Source organism: Ambystoma mexicanum, chromosome 2q, assembly GCF_040938575.1.
Source record: "Ambystoma mexicanum isolate Mex_15411 chromosome 2q, UKY_AmexF1_1, whole genome shotgun sequence".
In the NCBI taxonomy this organism is placed as follows: domain Eukaryota; kingdom Metazoa; phylum Chordata; class Amphibia; order Caudata; family Ambystomatidae; genus Ambystoma; species Ambystoma mexicanum.
In genome coordinates this window covers 598,157,455-598,180,762 of record NC_090924.1, presented here as the reverse complement: position 1 = coordinate 598,180,762, position 23,308 = coordinate 598,157,455, and the positions used below count along the sequence as shown (strand labels likewise).

The 23,308-nt window shown below is 44.3% G+C and overlaps 1 protein-coding gene across 1 annotated transcript in view; it reads right to left on the bottom strand.

Moving 5' to 3' along the window:
• The window catches only part of WDR48 (WD repeat domain 48), a 1,182,842-nt gene extending 1,159,925 nt beyond the window's left edge, over positions 1 to 22,917 (bottom strand). Inside the window, exons 1-2 of the mRNA XM_069647743.1 lie at positions 22,770 to 22,917; positions 2,262 to 2,402 (exon numbers count right to left, since the gene is read on the bottom strand). Coding sequence (XP_069503844.1) covers positions 2,262 to 2,402; positions 22,770 to 22,844 — 216 coding nt within the window. The 5' untranslated portion in view covers positions 22,845 to 22,917. The remainder of the gene's footprint in view (positions 1 to 2,261; positions 2,403 to 22,769) is intronic.
• Positions 22,918 to 23,308: the final 391 nt, after the last annotated feature.

Sequence of the window (23,308 nt, the reverse complement as noted above, 5' to 3'; positions counted from 1 at the left end):
TGTTGACTATAGTACAGTGTAAGACAACATATCTATCCTTGGGATCTATGTAGCTTTTATGTAGAACGAACTTGATGGATTTATGGACGAGTGTCAGCACGCCTCTGGCTTGTGTAGAATAGGAGGTAAAGTATCTGTTAGGACCCCAAGATGGTGCCATGCACCCGCCAGGCGGCCCGTGGAATGTGTTTCTTGCAGCAACAGGATTTTACAACCATGTCTGTTGGCATAGGCCATGATTTTGCAGGCCTTAGTATGGTTGCTCAATCCCTGGACATTATATTTGCCAATCTTTTTAAATAGAAACAGACACTGCTGCTTATATGAATACATATCCTCAATGCCTTCCTTTGAAGTTATGCATCTTTTTATTCTGGTAAGGGGGCTACATGTTTTCCTTTTTTCACAAAGCAGAAGGGATGGGTAGGTATTAAAAATCAACAAGGTGAAGAAGTTATTAGAGTTAGAATGGAAGGGAACACCAAAAGAGCTCCAAATATACTAGGTTTCCAATGTTGCAAGAAACAATGTCAGTTGCTGAACCTGCCAAAATTAAAAGATGATTATTCTCCTTCATGCCACTTTCTTTAGATCCGTTGATTGTATGCCAACTAATTTTCTTTGGGGTAGAGGTAGAAACAAAAGAATTGCCATTGGTAAGCTTAGGGTATCTTGAGAATGGGGGTGTCCGATTTCCTGACTTTAGGTGTTGCCCCAATGCATTGTTACAACAATCTTGTACTTGGCTTGCATCGTCTGATTGTTCTGACTTTCTTTCTTGGTTCTCTCTAGTAAAACTGTTACTTTCCCCCATCAGTTTATGTGATCTGGTTTATATAGTTAGCCCTTTACTTTCTAAATGTTTATGCACTCAGGGTTTTCCTTCTTGCGCCCCAATACTTAATGACTTTGGCCATATCCTCTGGCATTAAAGCGGCTCATGTCTACAGGTTCTTTGCTGAGAAATAACATGCCATTTCAAAATGGGCTGTCCCATCCCGATGGGAGAATTACTGTGGCATGGTGTTTGATGAGCAGTGGTTTGGTCTAAGGTGAAGCGTATATCCACCTTGGCAAACACCACATAAAATGGCTTCTTTTCCTTACACAGAGCCTTCATTACCACAATGAAGTTATTTAAGATGGGACATAGCACCGATCGAAACTGTTGGTCCTGTGGAAACACTTTAGGATGTTTCAACCATATTTTTTTGATTGTCCATTTGTTCACACATTTTGGCACGACATATGGAGATCTTAAAATAGTATTTTTAGTGTTAACCTCCCACTCTCCTTTACAGGTATTCTATTAGGCAGCATTGCGTTTCATGCCCACGAGTTAGACGATTCATATTTGTTGTACGACCTGTGCATCACCATTGCCATTAAGTTAATAGCTGTGAAGTGGAAACAATTTCATAATCTTTCTATTACAGGTTGGTGGAATAATATTGGTCAGATACAATATTGCACAATGTATGGCTACGCAGCTTAATGCAATGTCTAAATTGAATACCAAATGAGCTAATTTCACCAATTACCTAGCCTTTCATAACAGGTCTGCTCATGGATTGTTAGTAAATTATATCTATTCTAGTCACACATGGGCCATTTATTTTAGTAGGCGGTTCTTACACCAGCTTGTCCTTAAATGAATTTATTATGCTCTCCTCCACCCGTATTCTTATTGTATCTTGTGAGTCTCTTGTGGGTCTCTCTCTCTCTGGTCAGTCCACGTTATACTCTCTCAAATTTGTAGTTCTGATTTATTGGCAGTAGTTATTTGTAATATTTTTAAAGTTACATTACCTGCTCCTTATATTTCTGCATCATATTCTGTTCAGTTTATTGGATGATGAATCATTTATACCATGCATACTCTCTTTGCCCCTCTATATTACTGCTATTATACCTCTGTGCCGTGCTATTATTTAATTGATTATTCTCAATTGCATAGGATATATTCTGTCATTATGAACTACTATTTGTTTTTATTTGTTCATATTCTAATACTTGTAAACAAAAAAAGGATGGTTTTATCTTAACCAAAAGGAAATGTTTTTTGTTAATCTAGTTTCTGTACCAAAGGTTTAATTAACAGCACTGCAAGAATGAAATTGTAGAATATGTTGGAAGCATAGAATTCAGAGAACATTTCACAGGTGGGCTTTCAACAGACTTCCCAGAATGAAAGTCAGTACTACATTGTGACCAAATAATGTGTGTATTCCAACAGGATTTTATTCCTCATTGTATATTACCTTGTGTTGGTTGACACTCCATATCCTTATGATAGAATCTCGGCCAGCTGTGAACAGTCTGTTTAAAGCAGGGTCCAACTGAAGTGCATTCACCCCATTCCGATTGTATTTCTCCACTTCATCTCGAATCACATACGAGACCTGAAATAGATCAATTGTAACTTAGATATCCATTCAAATCGATCTTGTAACCTCTAGAAGAGCCAGAGGAAACCATCCCAGTTTCCCACCAGGCCTTCTTATTGTTCCAATTCGTTAGCATTGTTAAAACAAAAAAAAGTGTGACATGTGAAGTACAATTCCAACGTGCACTTGATGCTTGATTGGTTTAACTCTCTGCAGTTCTCAGGAAGCCATTGCATAACTAGGATCTCCATTCCTGTTGTGTTACAATTCAAGGAACATGTGCAGAAAAAAAATAAAAATAATTGCATTTCACACAACCTCTGCTACCCTAAATGGACCATTTGGAGTGAGTGAATGGATCCTGCAAATCTAGTAAATGTTGATTCCATTTCACTACTCCCTCTGCCAACCACACTCTTATGAACAGTCATAAAGGAGCTATGCGATTGGTGCAAAAATTGAGCATTAGTTTCAGACTGTGGAGGCAAGTTTGCTTCAGTTACTTTATTAGGTTGCTTAATTAAGTTATATGTTAAGTACAAGTTATAGGAGCAGGACCCACCGGTGCACACCACCCAGGTGTCAAGGGTTTTGACCCATGTTGAATTATTAGGCGACAACAAAAACTGAATCAATAGACTGGGTAGATGTGGGGATGGGCTGTCGCTGCCCATCATTCTATCCCAGAACAAAACTAAATCAATAGACTGGATAGATGTGGGGATGAGCTGTCGCCGCCCATCATTCTATCCCAGAACCAGGAGAACCGCGCAGTTTTGCGCACACCAAAATGGTCGCCTAACCTGCCACCCACCAGTGCAAGCGTGATGGACCGGAAGCGCCAGGGGTGAAAGGTGGTGCCAAAGGAAAAATAGCAGTGCCTGTTAGATCAAAAGCGCCTTGAAATCACTGCTGTTTCTCTCAAGTGCAAGCTCAAAATGTCCATTTCAATTTGTTCAAAATCCGTTTTTAATTGATGTCAACAAGTTGCTAAAATCAGGGGCACAAGACCACATTAAAGATTCAACCTTCTTGAGGGGGGTTCCACATCACCACTCTACTGTAAGGATGTCCATCAAAACAATGGCAGCAAGGATTAGAGCTGTCAAGCAAAACCCTCCTGTCAAATTCAAGACAACTCCTAAAAAAATGGGGGCAGTACCAACTTTGGACACAAGCCGGCGCTAGCGGTCTAAACTCTGACAGTAGAACTGTACTTCAGGAGTTGCCAGCTTCCTGAGACAGCTGGAAACTTCAAAGCCCTTTTGGTTAATTAAGAATTTAAACACCTGCAATTAACATTGCAAGAGGCTGAGAAACCTTCTCACCTCAGATCTACACACAAGAAGCCAGGAGATCACATGGACATGCTAACCAAATGCAGAGTGGCCCCCGGCCTGCTGACCTCAGCCGACACAATAGACTCTTGCAATTGAATGGGGTATGTTAATTTGGGTGTGGACTGTAAACAGAGCTCTGCCCGGCAGAAGAGACATGTGATCCCCGACTCCCAAGTTTCTGGGGGCAGACCCAAACACTGAAGTGAATTGAAGGCAAATATATGTTTTATAAAACCACTGATAACTAATTGTAAGCAGATGACAGGAATGTACAATTTGGAGATCCTTAAAATGGAACCTACAATTTGAGTCCAAACTCATTTCCGTACGATGTTCTGAGGCAAAACCCCATGAATTATGGAGATTGCAGACACGGGGTTCACGCTAGAAAAATTAAAATTTACTGGAATATGGGTAGAAAGGCGGTGTACATGTGTGCCATTTTTGGTAAATGTCCGATATTGGTAAATCAACTAAAAACAAAAATAAGTTGTCATTTTTTTAATGCAAGCCCCCATGAAGATCAGAGTTGGGCCAGAATGTACCTTAAGTAATCTGCAATATGTACATGTAATGTCAAACAACTGTGTATCTGGGAAATATGTGTAGTTATGAAAAATGATTTCTAAGGTAAAAGCAAAGGGGAGTTTCTTCAATAGATCGTAAATGGCTGACATCACTCTAACACACTATCCTTTCTCAAATCAGGGACCAAAGAATCATTTAGCCTATCAAATCTTGAGAGGGTTGGGCATGCAGAGTTAGCCGACCCACCCATTTTCAAAACACATAAAAAGAGCCACTGGAAGCCAGGTAGGGACTTTTTCTTTTTCACTTTCTGCGGAGCATTTTGACAGACAACTTCACATCCAGACTTCAGACTTCAAATCCATCAATCTCCAGAGACCAGAAATTAACTTCAGAACTTGTAGCAGAGAGGCCTGAATCCACAAGCTGAATCCTTTTTCAGCAGGCCTCCAAATCATTTGCAAACTATTCAACAGCCGGGCGAGCTGTTTGAATTTTTGCCAAGAACTTTTGCCAGAACCAGAGACCCAGAAGGCAGAATTATCCAGAGAGACCAGACCCAGACCAGATCGCTGTGCAGTGCTGAGAGCTGACCCAGATCGCTGTGCGCGGAACCAGTACCAGAGAACCGCAGCCAATCCTGACCCGATCCGTGACGAAGTCGCATTCCTGTCCAACATATAGTGTGAGTACTCAGCCAGGACTGTGCAAAACCAATCTCTTAGTTTAAAATAATCTAATTCAAACTATTTTAACCTATTGAGAACTGCATCATAGAAATCGTGTCCCTTCCTTTTGATTCAAAGCTGAAAAATTGTCATCTGTCATTCTGAGCTTTACTTTTATTTTGAGAATCTACCTTCACAAAATCGACTGTATCTCGGGAACCGTTTGTCCTAGGAACGAAATTTAACTTTCATCTTAAAGCTAAGATTCTGGGCTCATACTTTTTCCGTAATTGCGCTCGGAAAAATTGCCGCGATTTGCGATTTGGCTCAATTTCTTCACTTGTCAAAATAGCAGCTCCTTGCTTTCCTTTGCAGAAATTCGTATGCAACCTGACAATCATTCATAGAGCATTGCTAAAGTGATCCTGAACTGATTTAAAGTAGCTATCACCCACCCTGAACCTCCTATAGGGAATTAAAAGCAATTTGAGTATATTTTTCACTTCATTGCCACCACATTTAATAGGATTTTGCCTGTGTTTAAAATTGTACCTGTTTTCCTCTAAGCTTGCTGGGGGGGAACTGGAACTTTGTATTGCATTTGTGTGTATTCCTGAGAATTGTGCGTGTTACTTCCATCTCCTTACATTGCATAGGAGGGGGGGGGGGGGAGTGAATTGTCAAAGAAAAAGTGATCACATTATCTTTTGCTGAAATCATATCAAGTTTATTTCTGTACTGCCTCTTATTCATCTTTGCATCTCCTTGAAACCATAAGGCATTCTCTGAAACCCTATTCTCCCGTTCCTAGTCATAAGTCACCAGAACTGTGCTATTGTAGGATTACCTATTGCTGATTACTGCTCATATTCACAAGTGTGATATCAATTATTAATTTATTATAAAAGTGTGATATATATATATATATATATATATATATATATATATATATATATATATATATATATATATATATATATATATATATAGTTTAATTCTCAAATAAACCTTTTAAATTTGCAAAACAAAACTTACTTCTTGGCTCAGTGGGGTCAGGGGGATTCTAAGAGAGGGGTGTTATATAAAAGGGTTGTCATCCAGAGTACACAAACTGGACATAAAAACATAAATAAGGGCTTCCCTTGAGCAATCCCAGACAAGGCACTGACTTAGTGGGACTGCTTGATTGGAGTCTTTAACACAGGCTAACTTCGTCCAACTGACCTGGGAGGAACCTTAGAGTCGGCACAAACACCAACATCTTACCTCCATGCTTACATTCCAATCATGACCCCGCACACTAACATCACTCGCACACATCTAAGCTAAAATACATACAACAACTTTGCTGAAGATGGTTACCCTCCACAACAATTTGAAGTTCATCCGCCCAGATTAGGTTCTTATTTTCAAAAATGACCTTGGCTTGATATCAGATATTGGCAGCCACTACATTCATGTAATTATACTGATCAGTGGCCTTCAGCACCACCAACCACTCTCTTGGTTTGCAGGTGGTTAAATGGGTTTTTGGGAACAGTCACATGTCGGTTAAGATTTTTGGCAGTTTGCACAGTGACGAATCGGGACAATTCGTCCCTTCTCCCCAGAGGGGAGCCAATCCCCCCCTGTGAGGCGAAGGAGGTGAGCCTGCTACGCAAGACTCTCCCTAGATGCCTGGCCAACTTGTACCTCACTGGGGGTTACTTCCCTCTTGGGGACAATGACTCCCACTTCAGTAAGGAACTCCCAATCCGAACTACCCTTTCTGTATATATGGATGTTGAAAAGGCTTTGGTATTCCCCGTTACAAGCATAAATAACAAAGATCCTTCTTTGACTGTTTGGCTTCAGGTCATGCTGAACGTCACCCGAATGCCATGATCACGGAAGACGGACACAATTCTGTGCATTCCAATGATGTGTATAATGAGAGAACGGACTGTCAACAGAATAGTCTCCTACCGAGGAAGGAGGCCAATCGCTATGCAGAGGCGAGCCTCTGAGGCAATGACATCCTGGAGGGGTGGAGCATGGAGAACCACTAGATGGATCTGGATGGCGGGTGTCTTGACCGAGCAAGAGGCTCCGGTCAGGGGAGGAGACAAGATGGGAAGACAACGATCTTCGGTGGCGTGACCATTGATGAGCAGTGGTGGGCTGGGCGCCCAGAGACAGGAGAGGAGCCAGGGTCCCCGAGCTCACCCGGCAAGTGCCCGTTTCACTGAGGGAGGTACTGGTGGAAACACACAGACCCTAACGATTTTTGGATGCCAGGGAAGGCTGTAACGAATGGTTTAACAGAGTAGTGAAACCGACGCAGGTACGAACGAGAGAGCGCGAGATACACAAACACTGTATGGAACGACCGGAATAGCTGTCAAAAGCACATGGACTTAAGAGACGATAACTGGCTCATGGCCCCACTGAAACAGTGTGAAAGGGCTATGAACATTGTATATTAAGACAGGCATTGCAGAAAAGGCTTCTAGGCAAATGAGGGAAAGGAAACTTAATGTTCAGCAGCAAGGATACTCAAGTTCTTAAGGCCTGGGGAACTTGCAATACTCAAGCAAGTAAGTAGGCAGCCTACGTTAAATATTATGATTTTAACACAAGATATGTACCAGAGAACCACAGGACTTTGGGTGAGTTCCAGAGCCACTAAGGAGGAAGACAGCAAAGTCTTTTGTCGAGTGATCCTGCAGGTTTTGGGACATTTGAAATAAAACAGGAGAAAAAAAAAAAAAAAAAAAAGGTTTTTGTCAAGGAGAAGAGTGAAACCCATACTGTAGATAATTATAATTTCTACATAAACAGTCTTTAAAGGCTATACTATGGTGTTCTAAAGGAACTTTAAGACCAAGAACAAGTCCACTGCAAGTTGGGCCAGGCAGAGGTCCATACCGAGGCCATTGTACAAGGCTCCCTTTTTCCTTTTAGCTAGGCGTTTTCTAAAGTGGTGGTTCCAGTTAGTGGTTTAGGATTTGTACAGAAAACGTTCCCCTTTGGACTTGACATGCACCCTTAGCGTAATGTTTTGCTAGGTAGGGTTCTTATCTCATAGCGATAGGGCTAATTAGGCGTTTTTCTTTTTATTTAAATAAACTTCTTTGACTATGACCCAATGTAGTCCGAGTCCTTCTCCTGGTTCATCAGACCACCCAAAATATCCTTGCTCCTAAGTATCCGCACAGGAAGAGTGTGCTCGCCTGGGCTTTATTGTTTGTTTAAAAGGAATAATGCTGGGAGATCACCCTCCAAAAATGTGGGGCCATTCCCGCACATATTTTCCACACTCTCCGCACAGCAGAAAAATAGTTGTACTCTGGGAGGACAGCTTACCAGGGTAATGTGTAGCTGACACCTGACGGCCGTGGGTACATCAAAAGCCGTTGGCAGCCCCATTAGAATTTCAAGGCCCCATAGATTTGCGTCTCATTGTCAAACCTTGCTGGTGGCAGCGAATACTGAAGAATGTTAATTAGCAGTCCTCAGGGAAGGCCTGGGTGCAGGAAGTGACAATGGAGACCAGACGTCAACACCCGTTTGTAATGCAATGTGTCAGCTTGGTACTAAAACCCCTCCTTGGTATGAAAGGCAGTGAATGTCCTGTCTGGAAACACTCATTTCAGAGCAAGGAAGTATGAATTGTAGGAGACGAAAGTCTGCCTGCAACCCACCTACTTCAAAGGAGGACCATGTTGAGATCAAGCGCCAAATAGGGCTCTGTTAATTAGGGAGACACTTTGATGTACAGCAGACAGGAAGATGGGTGGGACTAAGTAGTATATTTTATCATGCTTCCCCTGTCTGTTGCCAAGTGCTCCAATTCGGACCTGAAGCATCACTGAAGATTGTTGGTGGAGACCCAGGATTGCTTCACTTGTTAGGCTTGGTGTTAGGGAGAATTCTCATTTATGGCTAATTTCCCTCACCCAGTGAGTCCCCCAGCAGCTTTGCTGGACTTCTGGAGTTTATTTTTTTTCCACTTGGTAAGAGTGTGAGCTTTTCCCCCACTCTTAACTGTGTTTTGCCATGTGTATTTCTCTGTTTTTGTGATTGTGGACTCTGAAGTACACCACTTCAGTAGCCCCCTTTTGTGTGTCACCAAGCACCTTCAGTGCCATGGCACAGGGTTGTCTTTGAGACTTCCCCCAGACTCCATTTCTGAGGCTGACTACAGTCCCCCAGAAAAGGGTAAAGTTGCCATTAACTTTACTTAGTCAATCTACCACAGATCCAGTACACCCCATCTTCCATGGAGTACTGGAAAGGGTTAATTTGTATCCCTTTTTATCTGTACCTCTTAGAGCATTGTTTCGCTCTTTTAACATTTAGACTTGGCTGGTGGCAGTGGCATCTACCCTAACTTTTCTACCGCGATTATATTAGATAAACGTAGTATTGTTTTTGACTATATTAGCCTCGAACATAAACCCGCTTGACCAAATTGTCTTTCTTTTGGCTCCGGTTGGGTTTATTCGCCATTTCTTTTTCTTAAAGTCCTTCTTGTATTTTACTTTGCGCTGCAAACTAGGTTTGCCTTCTTTGTTCACCGTCTTTTGGCTGGCTTCTGCTCAGAAGCCCTCCACCAGGCACCTTGGTGTCTAGGATGGCTGAATGTGAGGGAAGGGTGTAGTCAGCCCCTGGACAGGGTAGACTAGGAAACTCAAGTAGCACTTTGCCATGATTGGCTGAGGTGGTTGTCCAGGGTGGACATCCCCCCTGCTGGGTGATTGACAGCCAGGCTGTGTGAATGGGGGTTTTGCGCATAAAAGGCAGGTCTCTTGGGCTAGAAGTCAGAGTCGCCACTGGAACTACGAGGAACCGAAGAGAAGCGGAGGGAAAGACAACTGCTGCAACTACCCCGTCCCGTTGAAGCCCTGCTGCAGTCCTGAGCTATCTACCCTTCAACGACTAAGAGAAGATCCAGTCCGGAGTCTTCTTCCCTTGAGCCTGGTGTGGATAACCAGCTCATCTTCCACAGCCAAAGGATCCTCTTCCTTGGTCGAAATCGCTGCACACTGCTGTAGTGATGCGGATAGCCACTTGAAGAGCCTCTCCTGTTTTTATCGAGCGCAACTTTTATTCATTGTTGCTGCTGCCGGCTTCCTCCCTGTGTGGTGCAGACCCCCTTCAGACGTCGTCCTTCACAACAAAGCTCCAGGAATTGTGGGTCTGCGGGAAACCAACAGGAACAACTGCACCATTGGAATAAGGTACTGTGTTCTGCTTGAGAAAACTGGGTGAACCCCTTTTCTTCATCTCCAAGGCTTGCCCAGGTCTTCCCTCCTTATAACTTTTGCTTCCGAACATTGACAATATCCAAGTACTCTTGGCTACGTTGAATCGTGAACTATCTGACTGTGTGATCTTCGGCAACAGGCACCCGGTGTCACTCGACCCTGGCTCTGGCCCTTTGACTCTTGAACTCCTGTCTGAGTGTTTCTCGATTCGGTCTGCCTAATCAAAATATTGCCTGTGATTTTTGCCTCCAACTCCCTCTGGGTATCTCAGGTGCTAAGTGTGTTTTTTTACCCCCCAGTAGCATTTCATGTCACGGATACGCGTTTATTTAGTAGACCGAACAGTCAAAAAGCGATCGCAATCGTATTCGCGGTAACATGTTTTGTTCTTAACACCGGTTCAGCCAAACTCAGGGTACTTACCGTGAGACATACTGTACAAAGTGAATTGGTTAGTTGTAGTATATTTGAATTGTGGTTTGTGTTTAAGTTTAATAGAAGTGTTGTGTTTATAACGACCTTCTGGAGGGGGTAAAAATAAATGTACCTATATTTTTCTACCCGAAACCTTGAGTCAGTGTTTGCTTGAGTCACAGTAATTGTGGTCCCTTTGCGTAATCTTTGCTACTGCTCATATACTCTTGAGATAAGACTGGCTGCTCCGCCACTGCTACCACTCTGACATAGTAGTACAGGCTTGTACCAAAGGTAAAATTTGTATTGCCACCTGTGGTCTTAATTGTGTGTAGTGGTCCCTAAGGGCACTGCACAGGATTCTGCCCAACACTTGGCCTACACCAATCACTGGGCCCGGTTTGGCTTTAAAAGAGGGATGAGCCCCTCACTGATCAGATCATCTGAAGACTTCACAAGCAGTAAGGAGGACTCATTTGGTCCCAAACTGAAGGTACAGTCTACCTTACAGCTTCCGCCAGTGAAGGAAGGCCAGGAGTTCCAAGAGATAAGCAAGATCCCTCCCCATAACATCTCCCAGGGAACAGAGGGAGATACCGGACTCAGGACCCGCCCAACAGCTCCAGAACCAGTACCCAGCCAGCGCACAGCATGCCCTGCTACGTTCTGATAGCAAGCTTGATAGGTGGGAAGTGCCAGACAGTCTCTGGACAAAGGACATGGCAGTTGCCTGCTAACACCCTCCTGAGTTTTGGGCCATCCGCCTTGAAGGGACACAAGCCCTGCGAAGAAGCTAGGAGTGCCACACAAGCATCATCTAGCGTCCATCTTTTCAAGGACAATTGAGAGACAGTGGAGTCCTCAAACCGCATCTGGCTGCACCGCTGACTGCTGCCATGCTGCAGTCACCAGAGCCGTCACCAGAGCCGTCACCATAGCCGTCACCACCAGCATTCCAGATTCTCCAACCAGCACAAAGACAACGATTCTTAGCCCTGAGCCGCCGCGCCGGACAGCCTGCAGACATCCGTCCAGCCTCGCATGGCGAACTGCCTGCCGCCTGGTACCCGCAGCTGTCTCCCGGCACTTACTCTGTCTCACACGTTGCGAAACGCCCTAGAACCGCCTTGACACTGAACTTCTTCAGCACCAGGTACATTATGGTTGTGCCCCCTGGTACGTCTTTGAAGGCCCCTAGAGATAGGTACGACCCTTTTCCCCCATTTGGTGTTAAAACCAAATAACCTTGAACAGTAAGACCGATTGCTTTACCAACTACTCTCCCGACAATATCCAGAGTGCATCACTTTCCTTGTGAAACTGTCTGTCCTCTGTGTTCCTTTACCATGTGGGCTGTAATTGTAGTTTGCTAGAACTGTCTGTTGTAGTAACAATGAGGTAGATATTTTTATACAACCTTGACTGGACAGTCTCTTTGTATTTTCGCGAACTAACCAACGAACCACGACCTTGCGGAGATAAGCCTGCCGTTCTGTCCATGCTACCAAAAACTGAACAAAGTGGTCTTATAATTCACTTGTATTCCAATCGGTTCGGATCGCTTCTCGTGTACTAGAGGTGTGGGGCTGATTGATGGTTTAGAAACATATATCCCTCCCTGGACCACTGGTGCCCTGGAAGTTGATCGTCACATTGGTGGCAAGCAGTCGGATCAGATGGAGCCTTGCGCACAGCTTAGTCACCCAACAATAAAAGTAATGTTGCCGGCAACGTTTAATCACTGCTAGGTAATTGTAATAGTCATGGAGCTGGACATGGAGACTATAAAAAGGCATGAGCTAGGATGTCCTGTGCATCTTATGTTAAGAGAGGGGACTTCCCCACAGCACTAAGGTTAATAAACGTGAGTTGCTGACCAGCCTCCAAGCTTGGGTAGAAGCGAGGGCGGTTGGAGAGAAGACCCCAGGGGACGGGCTAGGCCTGTGTACCCGAACGGACAAGACCTTCTGGAGGGGGTAAATGACGAGGATTACTGCATCAGCAGTGTTTCTCGCCAATCATCAAGCCGGTGGGAGCAAGTGTGGTTTCTCAACACTGGAGTGTCAGTGAGGACAGGGGCTAGTGCGGCATCCCGCAGGTCCCAGGCCTCAGAACAGTCTCTAAGGGACCCAGTAATTGTTCCGGCTGTTAATGAGGTAGGGGCTAGAAAGCTCCTGCTCGAGGAGACTAACGCTAGAGGAACAGAAACATCAGGACAAGGTCGCCATTGAGCGGGACAGGGCTGCCATAGAGCTGCGCAGGCTGGCGCTTGAAGAGAAGAAAGAGGCCAACAGATCTGCCTCTAGCGAAGGCAGCAGTAGTGGCTCAAACCAGAGTGTCCAGGATAAGCCCCAACGGCACATCCCCTAAGACTTAGTACAAGCTTATGAAGTGGGGGGAAGGATATTTTTGACTGGTTTGAAGCGCTCCAGCTGGCATTCCAGCTGCAGGAGGATGAGATACTGGGGGGTGCAGCCCTGATGAGTCGCTTATCGACACCATGGACTGATGCAACTCTTCAGTTAATTCCTGAGGAAAGGCCGGTTTATGAGAGCATGAAGGCAGCCTCAGAACAGTATCAGAAAGGAAAGTGGACAGACATTTGAAGCGTTCACACACTTGTCATTGAAATATCTGAGCGGGTGGGCAACTGGTTGTTGACACATTTGAACGGATGTACAATTTGATTGCGTGTGAGCATGTGCGCTGAACAATTGTGAGGTTGACCTACACCAGCATCTAGTGGACAAGATGATCACAGATCCTAGGGAGCTTGCAAAGGTTGTCAACAGGTTTGCGAGTACTCTAGTCCAGAAAAAAGGCTCAGGCAAGCACACCCAAATCGAAAGAGAATTCGGTAGACAAAAAGGTAAACAAAGATGGGAAGAACACAGGTCTAACCCAATCCTCTTCAAAGTCAGGTCCCCAAAAGAGCGAAGGGAAACCCCCAAACTCTAGTTCAGCCGTGCACACAGAAAAGAAGAGAGCGCGCAGCCCCAACAGTGAAACACCTGCGTTCTCACCACCCACAGGTTGTTTCTTGTGTAAGGAGCTGGGCCATAGGAAAGGGGATCCTGCTTGCAGGGGCTTACCCAAGCAAGCCATAGTGAATGTTGGACTCGTGGAGGGCATTATTAGTGTGGGCCTCTCCGAGGAGGATTTGCCACCAGGACAGGGAGTGGCCGAATGTGGATTGGTTACCCCAAGTGGGAACAGTACCGAATCTCCAGAAGAGACCCCAGTTCCCAATAATACTCAACTCTATCTAGAGCAGGTGTACATCAATGGACACAAAACTCCTGCAGTCCAAGACTCTGTGGCTAGCGTCACCTCTGTCACCCGGCAGTAGGTACAGCCAGGCCAGTCTATTGATGAGCCCGAGTTGTGCTTAAGTGGATTTGATGGTACGAGTAAGTGCCCCTTGGCGATAGTAGAATTCAGCTGGCGAGGTGTAACGACCCGGTATTACCGAAATTGACATTTTACAATTGACCCAATAGTGGTCCTAATTGATATATACATATATATTGGGTTAGGTATAATAAATAATATAATGGTATTGGGTAGGGTGTTGCGGGAGGTTTGGATTGACTAACGGGTTGCGGGGGTCCCCTCCCACATATATGTCCTAATTGACCTTCATTTCACGATCAATTGTGCAGAAGATCAATTCTCCCGCGATCAATTGTGAAAAGGTCAATTAGTATACATCCAACGACCCAGCGCTGTGTAGCGGTGAAAGATTCCGTCCCTGTCCCATGTCTGTTGGGTAATGATCTTCCTGATCCTGAAATAGTCGCATTGGCTACACGATCGAGGGCCAAAGAGAACGCCAGATTGAATGCTCTAAAAGCCTTAGGGCCTGGAGTGCTTCCAGAGGGATTGTTGGAAGGACCGCCATGCCTCCCCTCCACCTCTAGCCTGTTGGCATTTGAATGTTTTTGTCCCGAGTTTCATTTTTCCAATATCCTCAGCTATAACTGCTGCCTTCTCTCAATGAGAAGAAGAAAAAAAAAGAAATATGATGGCAGCCATTTCATTTATGGACACCTGGTATCTATTTTGGAGAAGGGGGCACCGCCTTATCCATCAAGTATTTTAAAAACTACTGGACGGAATAACCTCAAAAGGATCGCGAGCCAACGCTTCATGCCCAAGTAGTTTCAGACAAGGTGAAAGCAAATTTACAGGGGTGCCCCTAAAATACAGGGGACCCATAATCACCATAAACCAGAGTAAATGCACCCCTCTAGGGAATCAAAAGCCATGAGTGTCTTGCAGATGATGACAAGACTTTAATCTTTACAGATCACGAGGATTGGGGAAATTACAGAGGACTCTGCCATTTCCAAGCCAGCATTCTGTCGTTGTCCTTTGCTGACTCCAAGATCCTGGAGACTACAGCTTAAATACTCTTCAGTAGGTCACTGGATACCCGCAGAGCTCCTCCAAACTTGCTCTTCTTGCCATACAAGGGATGCTGCAGAGGCTCCAGTGTTGCATGGCCAGGTTCCCTACTTTACATAATGCTGCATTAGCAGGAATACTTTGTTGCTCTTGTTTAGCATAATTTACTATGTTATAAACATTCATACATAAAAACATCGTCACACCATTCTCTCGGCACTTAATAAACTTATTAGATCTGGTCCAGCAATTCCTACAAAAAACCTGTGTTCCCATAGTATTCTGTCGTGCCTTGAATCTTTTTTAGTCTCCATTGGCCTGTGATTGACAGGACCAGTTGGTCAGCCACATTCTCTGTGCAAGCCTGCCTAGTCTATATTCAGCACAGCTTGACTTTACCGTGTGCTTTGACATTTGATTTTTAAAGCTACACAGAATAACATTTACATGTGTTTTTCAACTAACTTATTTGTACATTATATTTTAAATATTACTGATCTATATTTAGTGACTGGCCATGCCTGAGTGTGATTATTTTGTATGAAAGAAGCTTTCCCAGTGCTATAGTGCTCAGAAGTCTTGACTAATTGTAAAGCGCTTGAGGGGTGCAGCAAGGCGCTAGCCAAAGGCGCTCGCTCCTCCCCAACAAAGGTCCAAACCTGTGCAGAGGTTTGGGCTGTGCAGTCTGGCAAAAAGTCACCTTTTTTTGCTGTTTTCTTAATAACCTTTTTATTTTGTAACAAATCTCTCCCAAAGTGTGTAGTCTGGGGGGTGGGGAGGGCGCTGAGCATACCTAGTAGTCTTCAGAATACAACTCAATCCGTTGCACGACTCAAAAGTTATTAGCAATTCATTTTTTCAGGTTTCCTATGCAAGTCCGACTCACCTTTATTAAAGGGAGGCGACCTCCGCCGTAATAAAATTTACACACACACACACAAACACTGATTAAAAAAAAAAAATACAGTGGGTTGACCCAGTAGAAACATTCACCCTCCGAACACTCTGCTGGTTCAGTGAAGAAAGCAGGCCGACCTATTCGGCTTGTAGTTATGAGTGCATAGGTGATAATTATCAAAAGGGTATGCTGTGTTGTTGGCAACATACTACGGTGGATACAACAATGAGACGATGTGATTTATATATACGTGTTTATATGATTATCTAGTTGATTAGGTCCAGAGAAAGTACATATTGGCTTTCACGTATGATGGTTGCACTATAGGGGAGGAGGGTGGATTTGGAAAGGCAGAAATTACAATACTTGCAAAACAAAGGGGTACCGAACAACATGGTGTCTCCCCACACTCCAGTAATAAAATCAAAACAAAAGCACCTTGAGGAACACTTCACTCAGAGTTGGGACCATGAGATAGTTTCCACAATTCAACGTATGCTTCCAATTTTTATTATCCAAAAGATCTTTAAAATCCAACATTACAACAAATACATGTTTTTCTATAAAAAAAAACATAACATCCAATGAGAATGTTGAAGGGGTAATTAAAGTGCAATATGCTGAAGTGCAAATTCAACATCATTATACTGACATGATACATATATTCCCACACCTTATTAACCAAAATATTTCAGTCTTTTCTGGACAATGTTTTATTAATCCACCCAGTGTGTATCCATTGTCATATTATAACATCACTGGGGTAGAGACACGAGGTGACACATTTTTAATTCTCTAAACGGTTTTTAGACTCGGTCACTAGTTTAACCTACTGGCTTCTTTTAAACAATACAGAATCGTTTGGACTTTGAGTTTCGGCCATCTCATAGGAGGATAGTGCCACCTCTTTATGTTCCTCTTAGTTTAAATATCGAGGCCTTAATCAGGACACAAACAATTACGAGACAACGTATGTCCCTCCTTCTCAAATCTTGACAGTTGAAATACTTTTCAGTTCACCGCCAAAAAACATGAAATTATGAAAAACATTAAGAACACCACACAACAAATGTACAAAACAGATCACATGATCCCACATGTAGACAATCGCCCACTCTCCATTACCTTATTGTGTGTGTGCTCCTGACCAAGAGTCATCCAAAAACACCTGGCTGTGCTCTCTGCTGTGTAAATAACATTTTTCCTTTCTTTTTTTTTTATACTTGGCTCCCTTTGAATATCAAGAATCATATGTCGCCTTGTTCAAGTTTATTCATCCTATTTGAATCTTTATGGTAATCATTATCACCGTTTTTTAAACTTAGCTTATTTTATATGTGCTCCTGTATAGGAGTCTCTCGCATCGCTGGCTGCACCATCTTCCACCATATGTGAAGCACTTCTCGGTGCGCCCTTTGCTATCGGCCATGTGTGCTGCCCTTTATAAAGCTCCCCGTCAACATTAAGGATACCCTGTCACCATATGTCTCAAAAGAGTTTTATCTATTTATTACTCAAAAAATGAAAATGCATCCCTATATCAAATCTATTCTAATGTTTTATTTGAAAAACGTGACTATATGGTTCACTTTGGACCAAATTTACTCTCAATCCAAAAGTGGGATGGACCTCAATGTTACATGGAAATGTCAACTATTGCTTCTCAGTAATGTGGCTCTTTCTAAACAATAATACCCAAGACCCAGTTTAGTTAAAAGACTGCTGTTCAAGTTCACCTGCGAGAAGCAGGCGACATATCCTCATCAGTGTGGTTTTAAACTCACCTAAGGTCGAACTTCCTCGAGTGTGTGAGGAAAACCTGCATCATACTGTGGGGCCCGGCTGTAAAGTGAACGTCACTCTACAGTAATTCCGTTGACACGCGCTGGGTTGTCACAGGACATGGACGCCAATGGCCCGTGTGGCAGAAACACTGAAATGCTCACTTCGTTCAAGTTGATGTGTATCACAGGCGCTCTGCAGTAGTGTACCTTCTATATTCCAATTTCATATAACAAGCGCTGCAATGCAGCTAACCATTCAAAGTCTGTATACCTCAAATTAAAAAAAAATAATAATAATACGGTCTTTCATTTCAGTGGCACAAAGCTTGTACTGAAATAATTTTAGTAGTTGTACTTTAAATGAGGAGGGAAGGGAATTCCCAAGTAACTGTCCTCAGAATGCTAATCAGCCACAAACCTTTCTTTCTTGCTTATATCGAATACCAGCTAGATAAGTAATGAGAGAACAAGTCAAAGCTGTACGCCTCTTCCTATCCCCTACATTCAGATTTCAACCTAACAGCAACGTATTCCATTCAATACAGATGTCGAGACCATTCCCCACTATATTCAAATTCTTGATTCAACAGTGTTCTTTGGTTAGTGCGGCATTGCCATTCCCCCCTCTCGGGTTTAGATCAAACGTCTGTAATATGAACTAGAAGATGTCTTTCTCTGTACACTGCTTTTGTAAAAAAAAAAAAAAAAAAATTAAAAAACACATTTAAAAAAATGCTCGACAAGTGGTTTATCTTGTACTTTATTTTTAACACATGATCCGTGTTCAGAATCTCTGCCTTACTTCTCTCCTGGTTTGCCAACTTATAAGAGGTCACAAGGGCACTTGCTCCCACAGATGACATTGCTCATTCTGCAATTAGTGAATCGGTTAAACCCCCATTCTCTTCTATTCAAATTGATTTTCCTCAAGTTCTTAGGCCAAAGGGCACACAGAACACCTTCCAGATCTAAACTTTCCTGTGATGGATGGTAAACCCAGGCTGGGATAGAGGCTCCTCGCTCTAATGAAGAAAATAAAAAGCATCAGGGTCCCTGCGTTACCATGGAATGATCATGGTCACAGAGTATAGAGATTTTAAACACAGTATCATACGACTCAGCATTTCTCACAACGATCAAGACAATCGGCTCCTGGTCAGAGAAGAATTATCAGAAAATAGATCGAAGTGTTATGGCAAAAATTGAAAAGGGTTTTAGCAGGTCTCATGGATTTTCCGGCCACTCGCATCACTAGGCACACATCTCAAAGGATCATAACCCTCCACACCTCCCCCCTTCCAGGAATTGACCTATTGAACACCTGCTGTTGTAATTGTGTTTGCTCAGTGATGGTATCACACATTTTTGGCACTCTCTAGTGCTGGATGCCTGGGTTTACACACTGGATACATTTGTACTATATGTTCCTATTTTATAGGAGGAGAGTTTTCGTACTTTCTGGAGCATAACTGAGCAAACTGCATGAGTAATCAGGACTTGGCACTTGGACAGTACGGAATTGAGAACTATGGAAAAGTGTTTGGGGAGGGGGTTTTTGCAATGATCTCAAATGGGTAGTGTGAGAAACTAGACTGTATTCTCCCATCCACTTCCTCCGGATCTTCCATTCAGGTGGCCAGGGATGGGCCATCGCTTTTGTATCCTGACCATGGGGGTGGACAAGCGAGGAAGGATCACCCGAGTGGAGGGTCACGAGGGATTGGAAGGATAGCCAAGGGCGACGCATGGTATTTCCCCAATCCCAAAAACACCCCAACCTACTCTCACTCGCCTTTAAGGGGTATCTCCAATCTCACCCCATCTCCGCCTCCCCATTTCCAACAAATACTGAGACGAGAAAGAGGCAACTAAGATTAGTAAAGATTACCCAAAAGAATAACATGGGGAAAATGAGGGCAACCTACCATAGAAAGAACTCAAGTTGTCCCACTAATAGAGTCAGGCAGGGTCAGGCATTTAATAATAACCGTTCACACTTGACTGGTCTTTTCACTATAAAAAGGTATGGTCCGACACAGCTATATGAGCAAGAAGGACAGCGAGTTGTGAGAAGAGCCAAGACACCAGAGTTGCCCAGGACCGGAAGCCAGAGACCGGGATGCTGAGAAACTGCAGTGCGAAAGAGCAGAAGCATGGCAAGGGAGCCGTGTCTCTAGGGAGCCAAGAAGGGTCTGTGTATGGGAGCAGAGAGGTGTGCTGGTCCCCTGCAGAACTTGCGTATGCAAATGCTCGTTGCCCTGGGCCGATGAGACAGCTCAGGAGCGAGGGGCAGGCGGTGAGACTCGGACCGAGGAACCCTTGTGGAGCGGCATCGCAGAAGTCAGCCCGGTGAGTCTGAAAGCATTGCAAAACCAGGTTGTGAAGAGCGTTATACAATGTCACGCTAGAAACGTGTAAGAAAGAGGACCGCTTTTGAATGAAACTGATGGGAAGTCTGAAACAAAGATACATTTAACAGTATAAGCACGAGACGTGCTTGTGTGAAATAAGAAATGAAAGGAAGCCGGATAATGAAGCGATAGTAATGAAAAGAGGGCCAGAAGCACGTGGGAAAAGGTGCAAGAGGCACGAAAGGGAAGGACAGTATGAAAAGGGTGCGAGCGAACCGGAAAGAAAGAAATCAGTGCAAGTGTGCACAAATTAATGCAAGAAGTGTGCAAGAGACAACAAGGAAAGGAAAAGGAATAAAAAGATACACGAAAGTGGTGCAGGAAGCACCTGAAGATAAAAAGGTGCAAAAGAAAGTAAGAGTAAGAAACAAACAGAGGGGCATAAGAGACTGATATGCAAGAAAGACTTTATATAAGAAAAAGGCACATCCTGACCAACTGGTTTTGTGCTTTGAAAGCTGGAAGCGGTCTGAACTTGGAAAGGGATCCCCGAGAGGCCTATTGAGGAAAGTAGACCTTGCGTTGTGTACTGAAAGTTGAAGCTTGGGGAAGGGAACACCAAGGACCTCAAATACGTTGAAGGTATTTGAATTCACTGTAAGGGCCCTGTGGAGAAGGTCTTACGAACAGCCCTGGTGAGTGAACCCATCTTACTGACCTTGACCAAATTGCACCTGGTGAGAAGACCACCTGAAACCAATGCCTTTTAAAAATAAAAAAATAAAAAGATTTTTAACATCTCTTTTTTGAATTTATAACATGAATATAGAAACCAAAGAAAAAACACCCCCCCCCCCCCGGACTGTTTTTCTCCCTCCTTTTCAGGGCCTCTCTCGCCTTAGGCCCGTACGTCAACCTTACTGCAAGTCCAGCAGCCCGAGGCGTTGGGGACACCAAATCACCCTATAATCATCTCTCAGGGAGGCCAGCATCTCTCCACAGTCCCCAGCAAGTTTCAGCATTTCCCTGTTCATAGCATAGGTCGCCCACTCTAGGGAAAGCGTATCCCACACTTTCCGCACCCAGTCCTGAAAGGAGGGGACATTGGCACTCCATCTCTGGGCGATTAAAGTTATAGCCGCAAGTGTCAAAATCACCCTTGCTTGTTCTCTACTGCACGTTTCTCCTGCTGACCTGCCCTCTTGCAGGCCCAATAGCACCTGTTCTGGAGTTCTATTCCCCCCCCTCTCCAAATGCCTGGTCTTGCACCTGCTGCACTTCCTCCCAGAACAAAGCAATTTTCGGGCACCTCCACCAGATGTGCTCATCTGACCCCTCATACCCACAACCTCTCCAGCATTCACCTGAGACCTCTGGGTACATCCTGTGCAGAGTTGCTGGTGTGCAATGCTACCCATATATTATTTTGTACCAGGCTTCCTATATCTGTGATGCCCTAGCTAGCTTGGGGATTTTTCTCCATAGACTCGACCAATCTTCTATCTCCAAAGTTTTCCCCATTATCCGCTCCCAGCTCGTTATAAAGGGCCAGCGCTTGTGAGGGGAAGACTCCTCAAGAATCCCATAAAGGTTAGAGATTAGGCCTTGCATATCTCCAGGAATGCCCCTGGTGACAGAGCAGACATTAAAGAACAGCAAGTCCAGGTCCGACAAAGAAGACAACCACGTCAAGCCTCCCACACCCAAGAACACATTGAGAAGGTAAAGCAGACACTACCCGATATCGTTTAAATGGATCCAAAATAGTGCTCCGAAGTGAAAGCTCTCTTAGAGCCTACCCATATTGGTTGGGCTCTCAAACGATCCCGTCAACTTCCCTCAAGAATATCACAGAAATCATGGATCCACCACTGGGCCAGTGCAGCATTTTACACCGTTTAGGATATGGCATTTATAACGCACCTACACACAAGTGTTTCAAGCACGAAGAAGCAAGGGAGGGGGGGGGAGACAGAGGGAGGATAGACAACGATCCTATTTGGCCAGGTGGGTCAAGAACAGGCGTTTAGTAAAAGGGGACAAAACATCTATTTCGACGCCCCCACACTAGTGTGATCGCCCAATGACTTTGAATGGAAAATTCAACTTGGCAAAACAATATCATTTCCAAGAATCTTGTCCAAGAGCTTTGCAATGAGGAGTTGGTTATATATAATACATGCAATTATTTTTTACAAGCCCTATCCATACTTCTGAGCCCGTTTGACGTCCCTGCCTCAAACCTGAAAGACACTATGAACCAGACATGTCGTTATATAGAACAGACTCATCACTTGGCTTCATGTCCCTTGTTGGTTATAGTAACAGCTTCCCAGTCAGTCATACTCCCGACACCCAAGATGAAACCACGAACGACCTCCCGTTTTAAGCACGCTTTAAGGTTCTGAGTGGCCAGTACCTAAACTACAAGCACCTGTCTTTAAACAACCAGCGTCGCTTTTCACATCATCCTATTTGCGCTCAGTATACCGGTGCAATACACCCATGCGTTTCATTATTTAGAAGTGGACAATCGCCATCATACACACGTATATATTCGTACTTATACAGATGTCTCATAATGTCCTGCTGCAAATACATTATGTTCTATTGGTCCCCAAGGCTAGTCCTTCCATCTGCACATTTGCCATCCATTTCAGCCGTGAGATGTTCAGCTCACCATATGGTGGGCTACCCAAATAATACCTCCTGACTCACTCACTACAAGCAAACAGCAATATACCTGCACTTTCCTTCTCCCGGCCGTGTTCTGTCTGTGATGCACAGCCATGTTGCTTGGGGAGCGACTCGTTCCCATCCCAGGAAACGACGTGCCTACGGCGCCTGCGTGACGTCAAGCATGTCAGCAGCGCGTGGACCGTACTGTGTTTACCAGCGTTGGACCGGCCCCCACATGTGACAGCCGGCTGTTTGATTGGGCGGCTGTAGCCGCTGGTATTCAGTTCCGATTGGTTGACTTTGGCGGGAAGAGGTGGGTCAAGAACTGAAAACAATTTATTCGAGACGTCTGTAGTCCAGCTGCTACTGCTAGTTGAATATGGGTGACACCGAGATTTTGGTGTGACTTGGGGTGAACGGCGCGAAGTGGTACAAAGAAAGTCGCAGAAAAACTCGTGTAGGCGTAGTCGGTTCTTGGGGGGGAGGGGGGATAGTGTGCTTAAGGCGACAGTATCGGTATTGGGTAAATATCGTGTTTACTTAGTGCTGAGGAGTAATACAGCCGAGTGCTGCTGATAGCTATCGTGGTGCGGAGAACGGTGA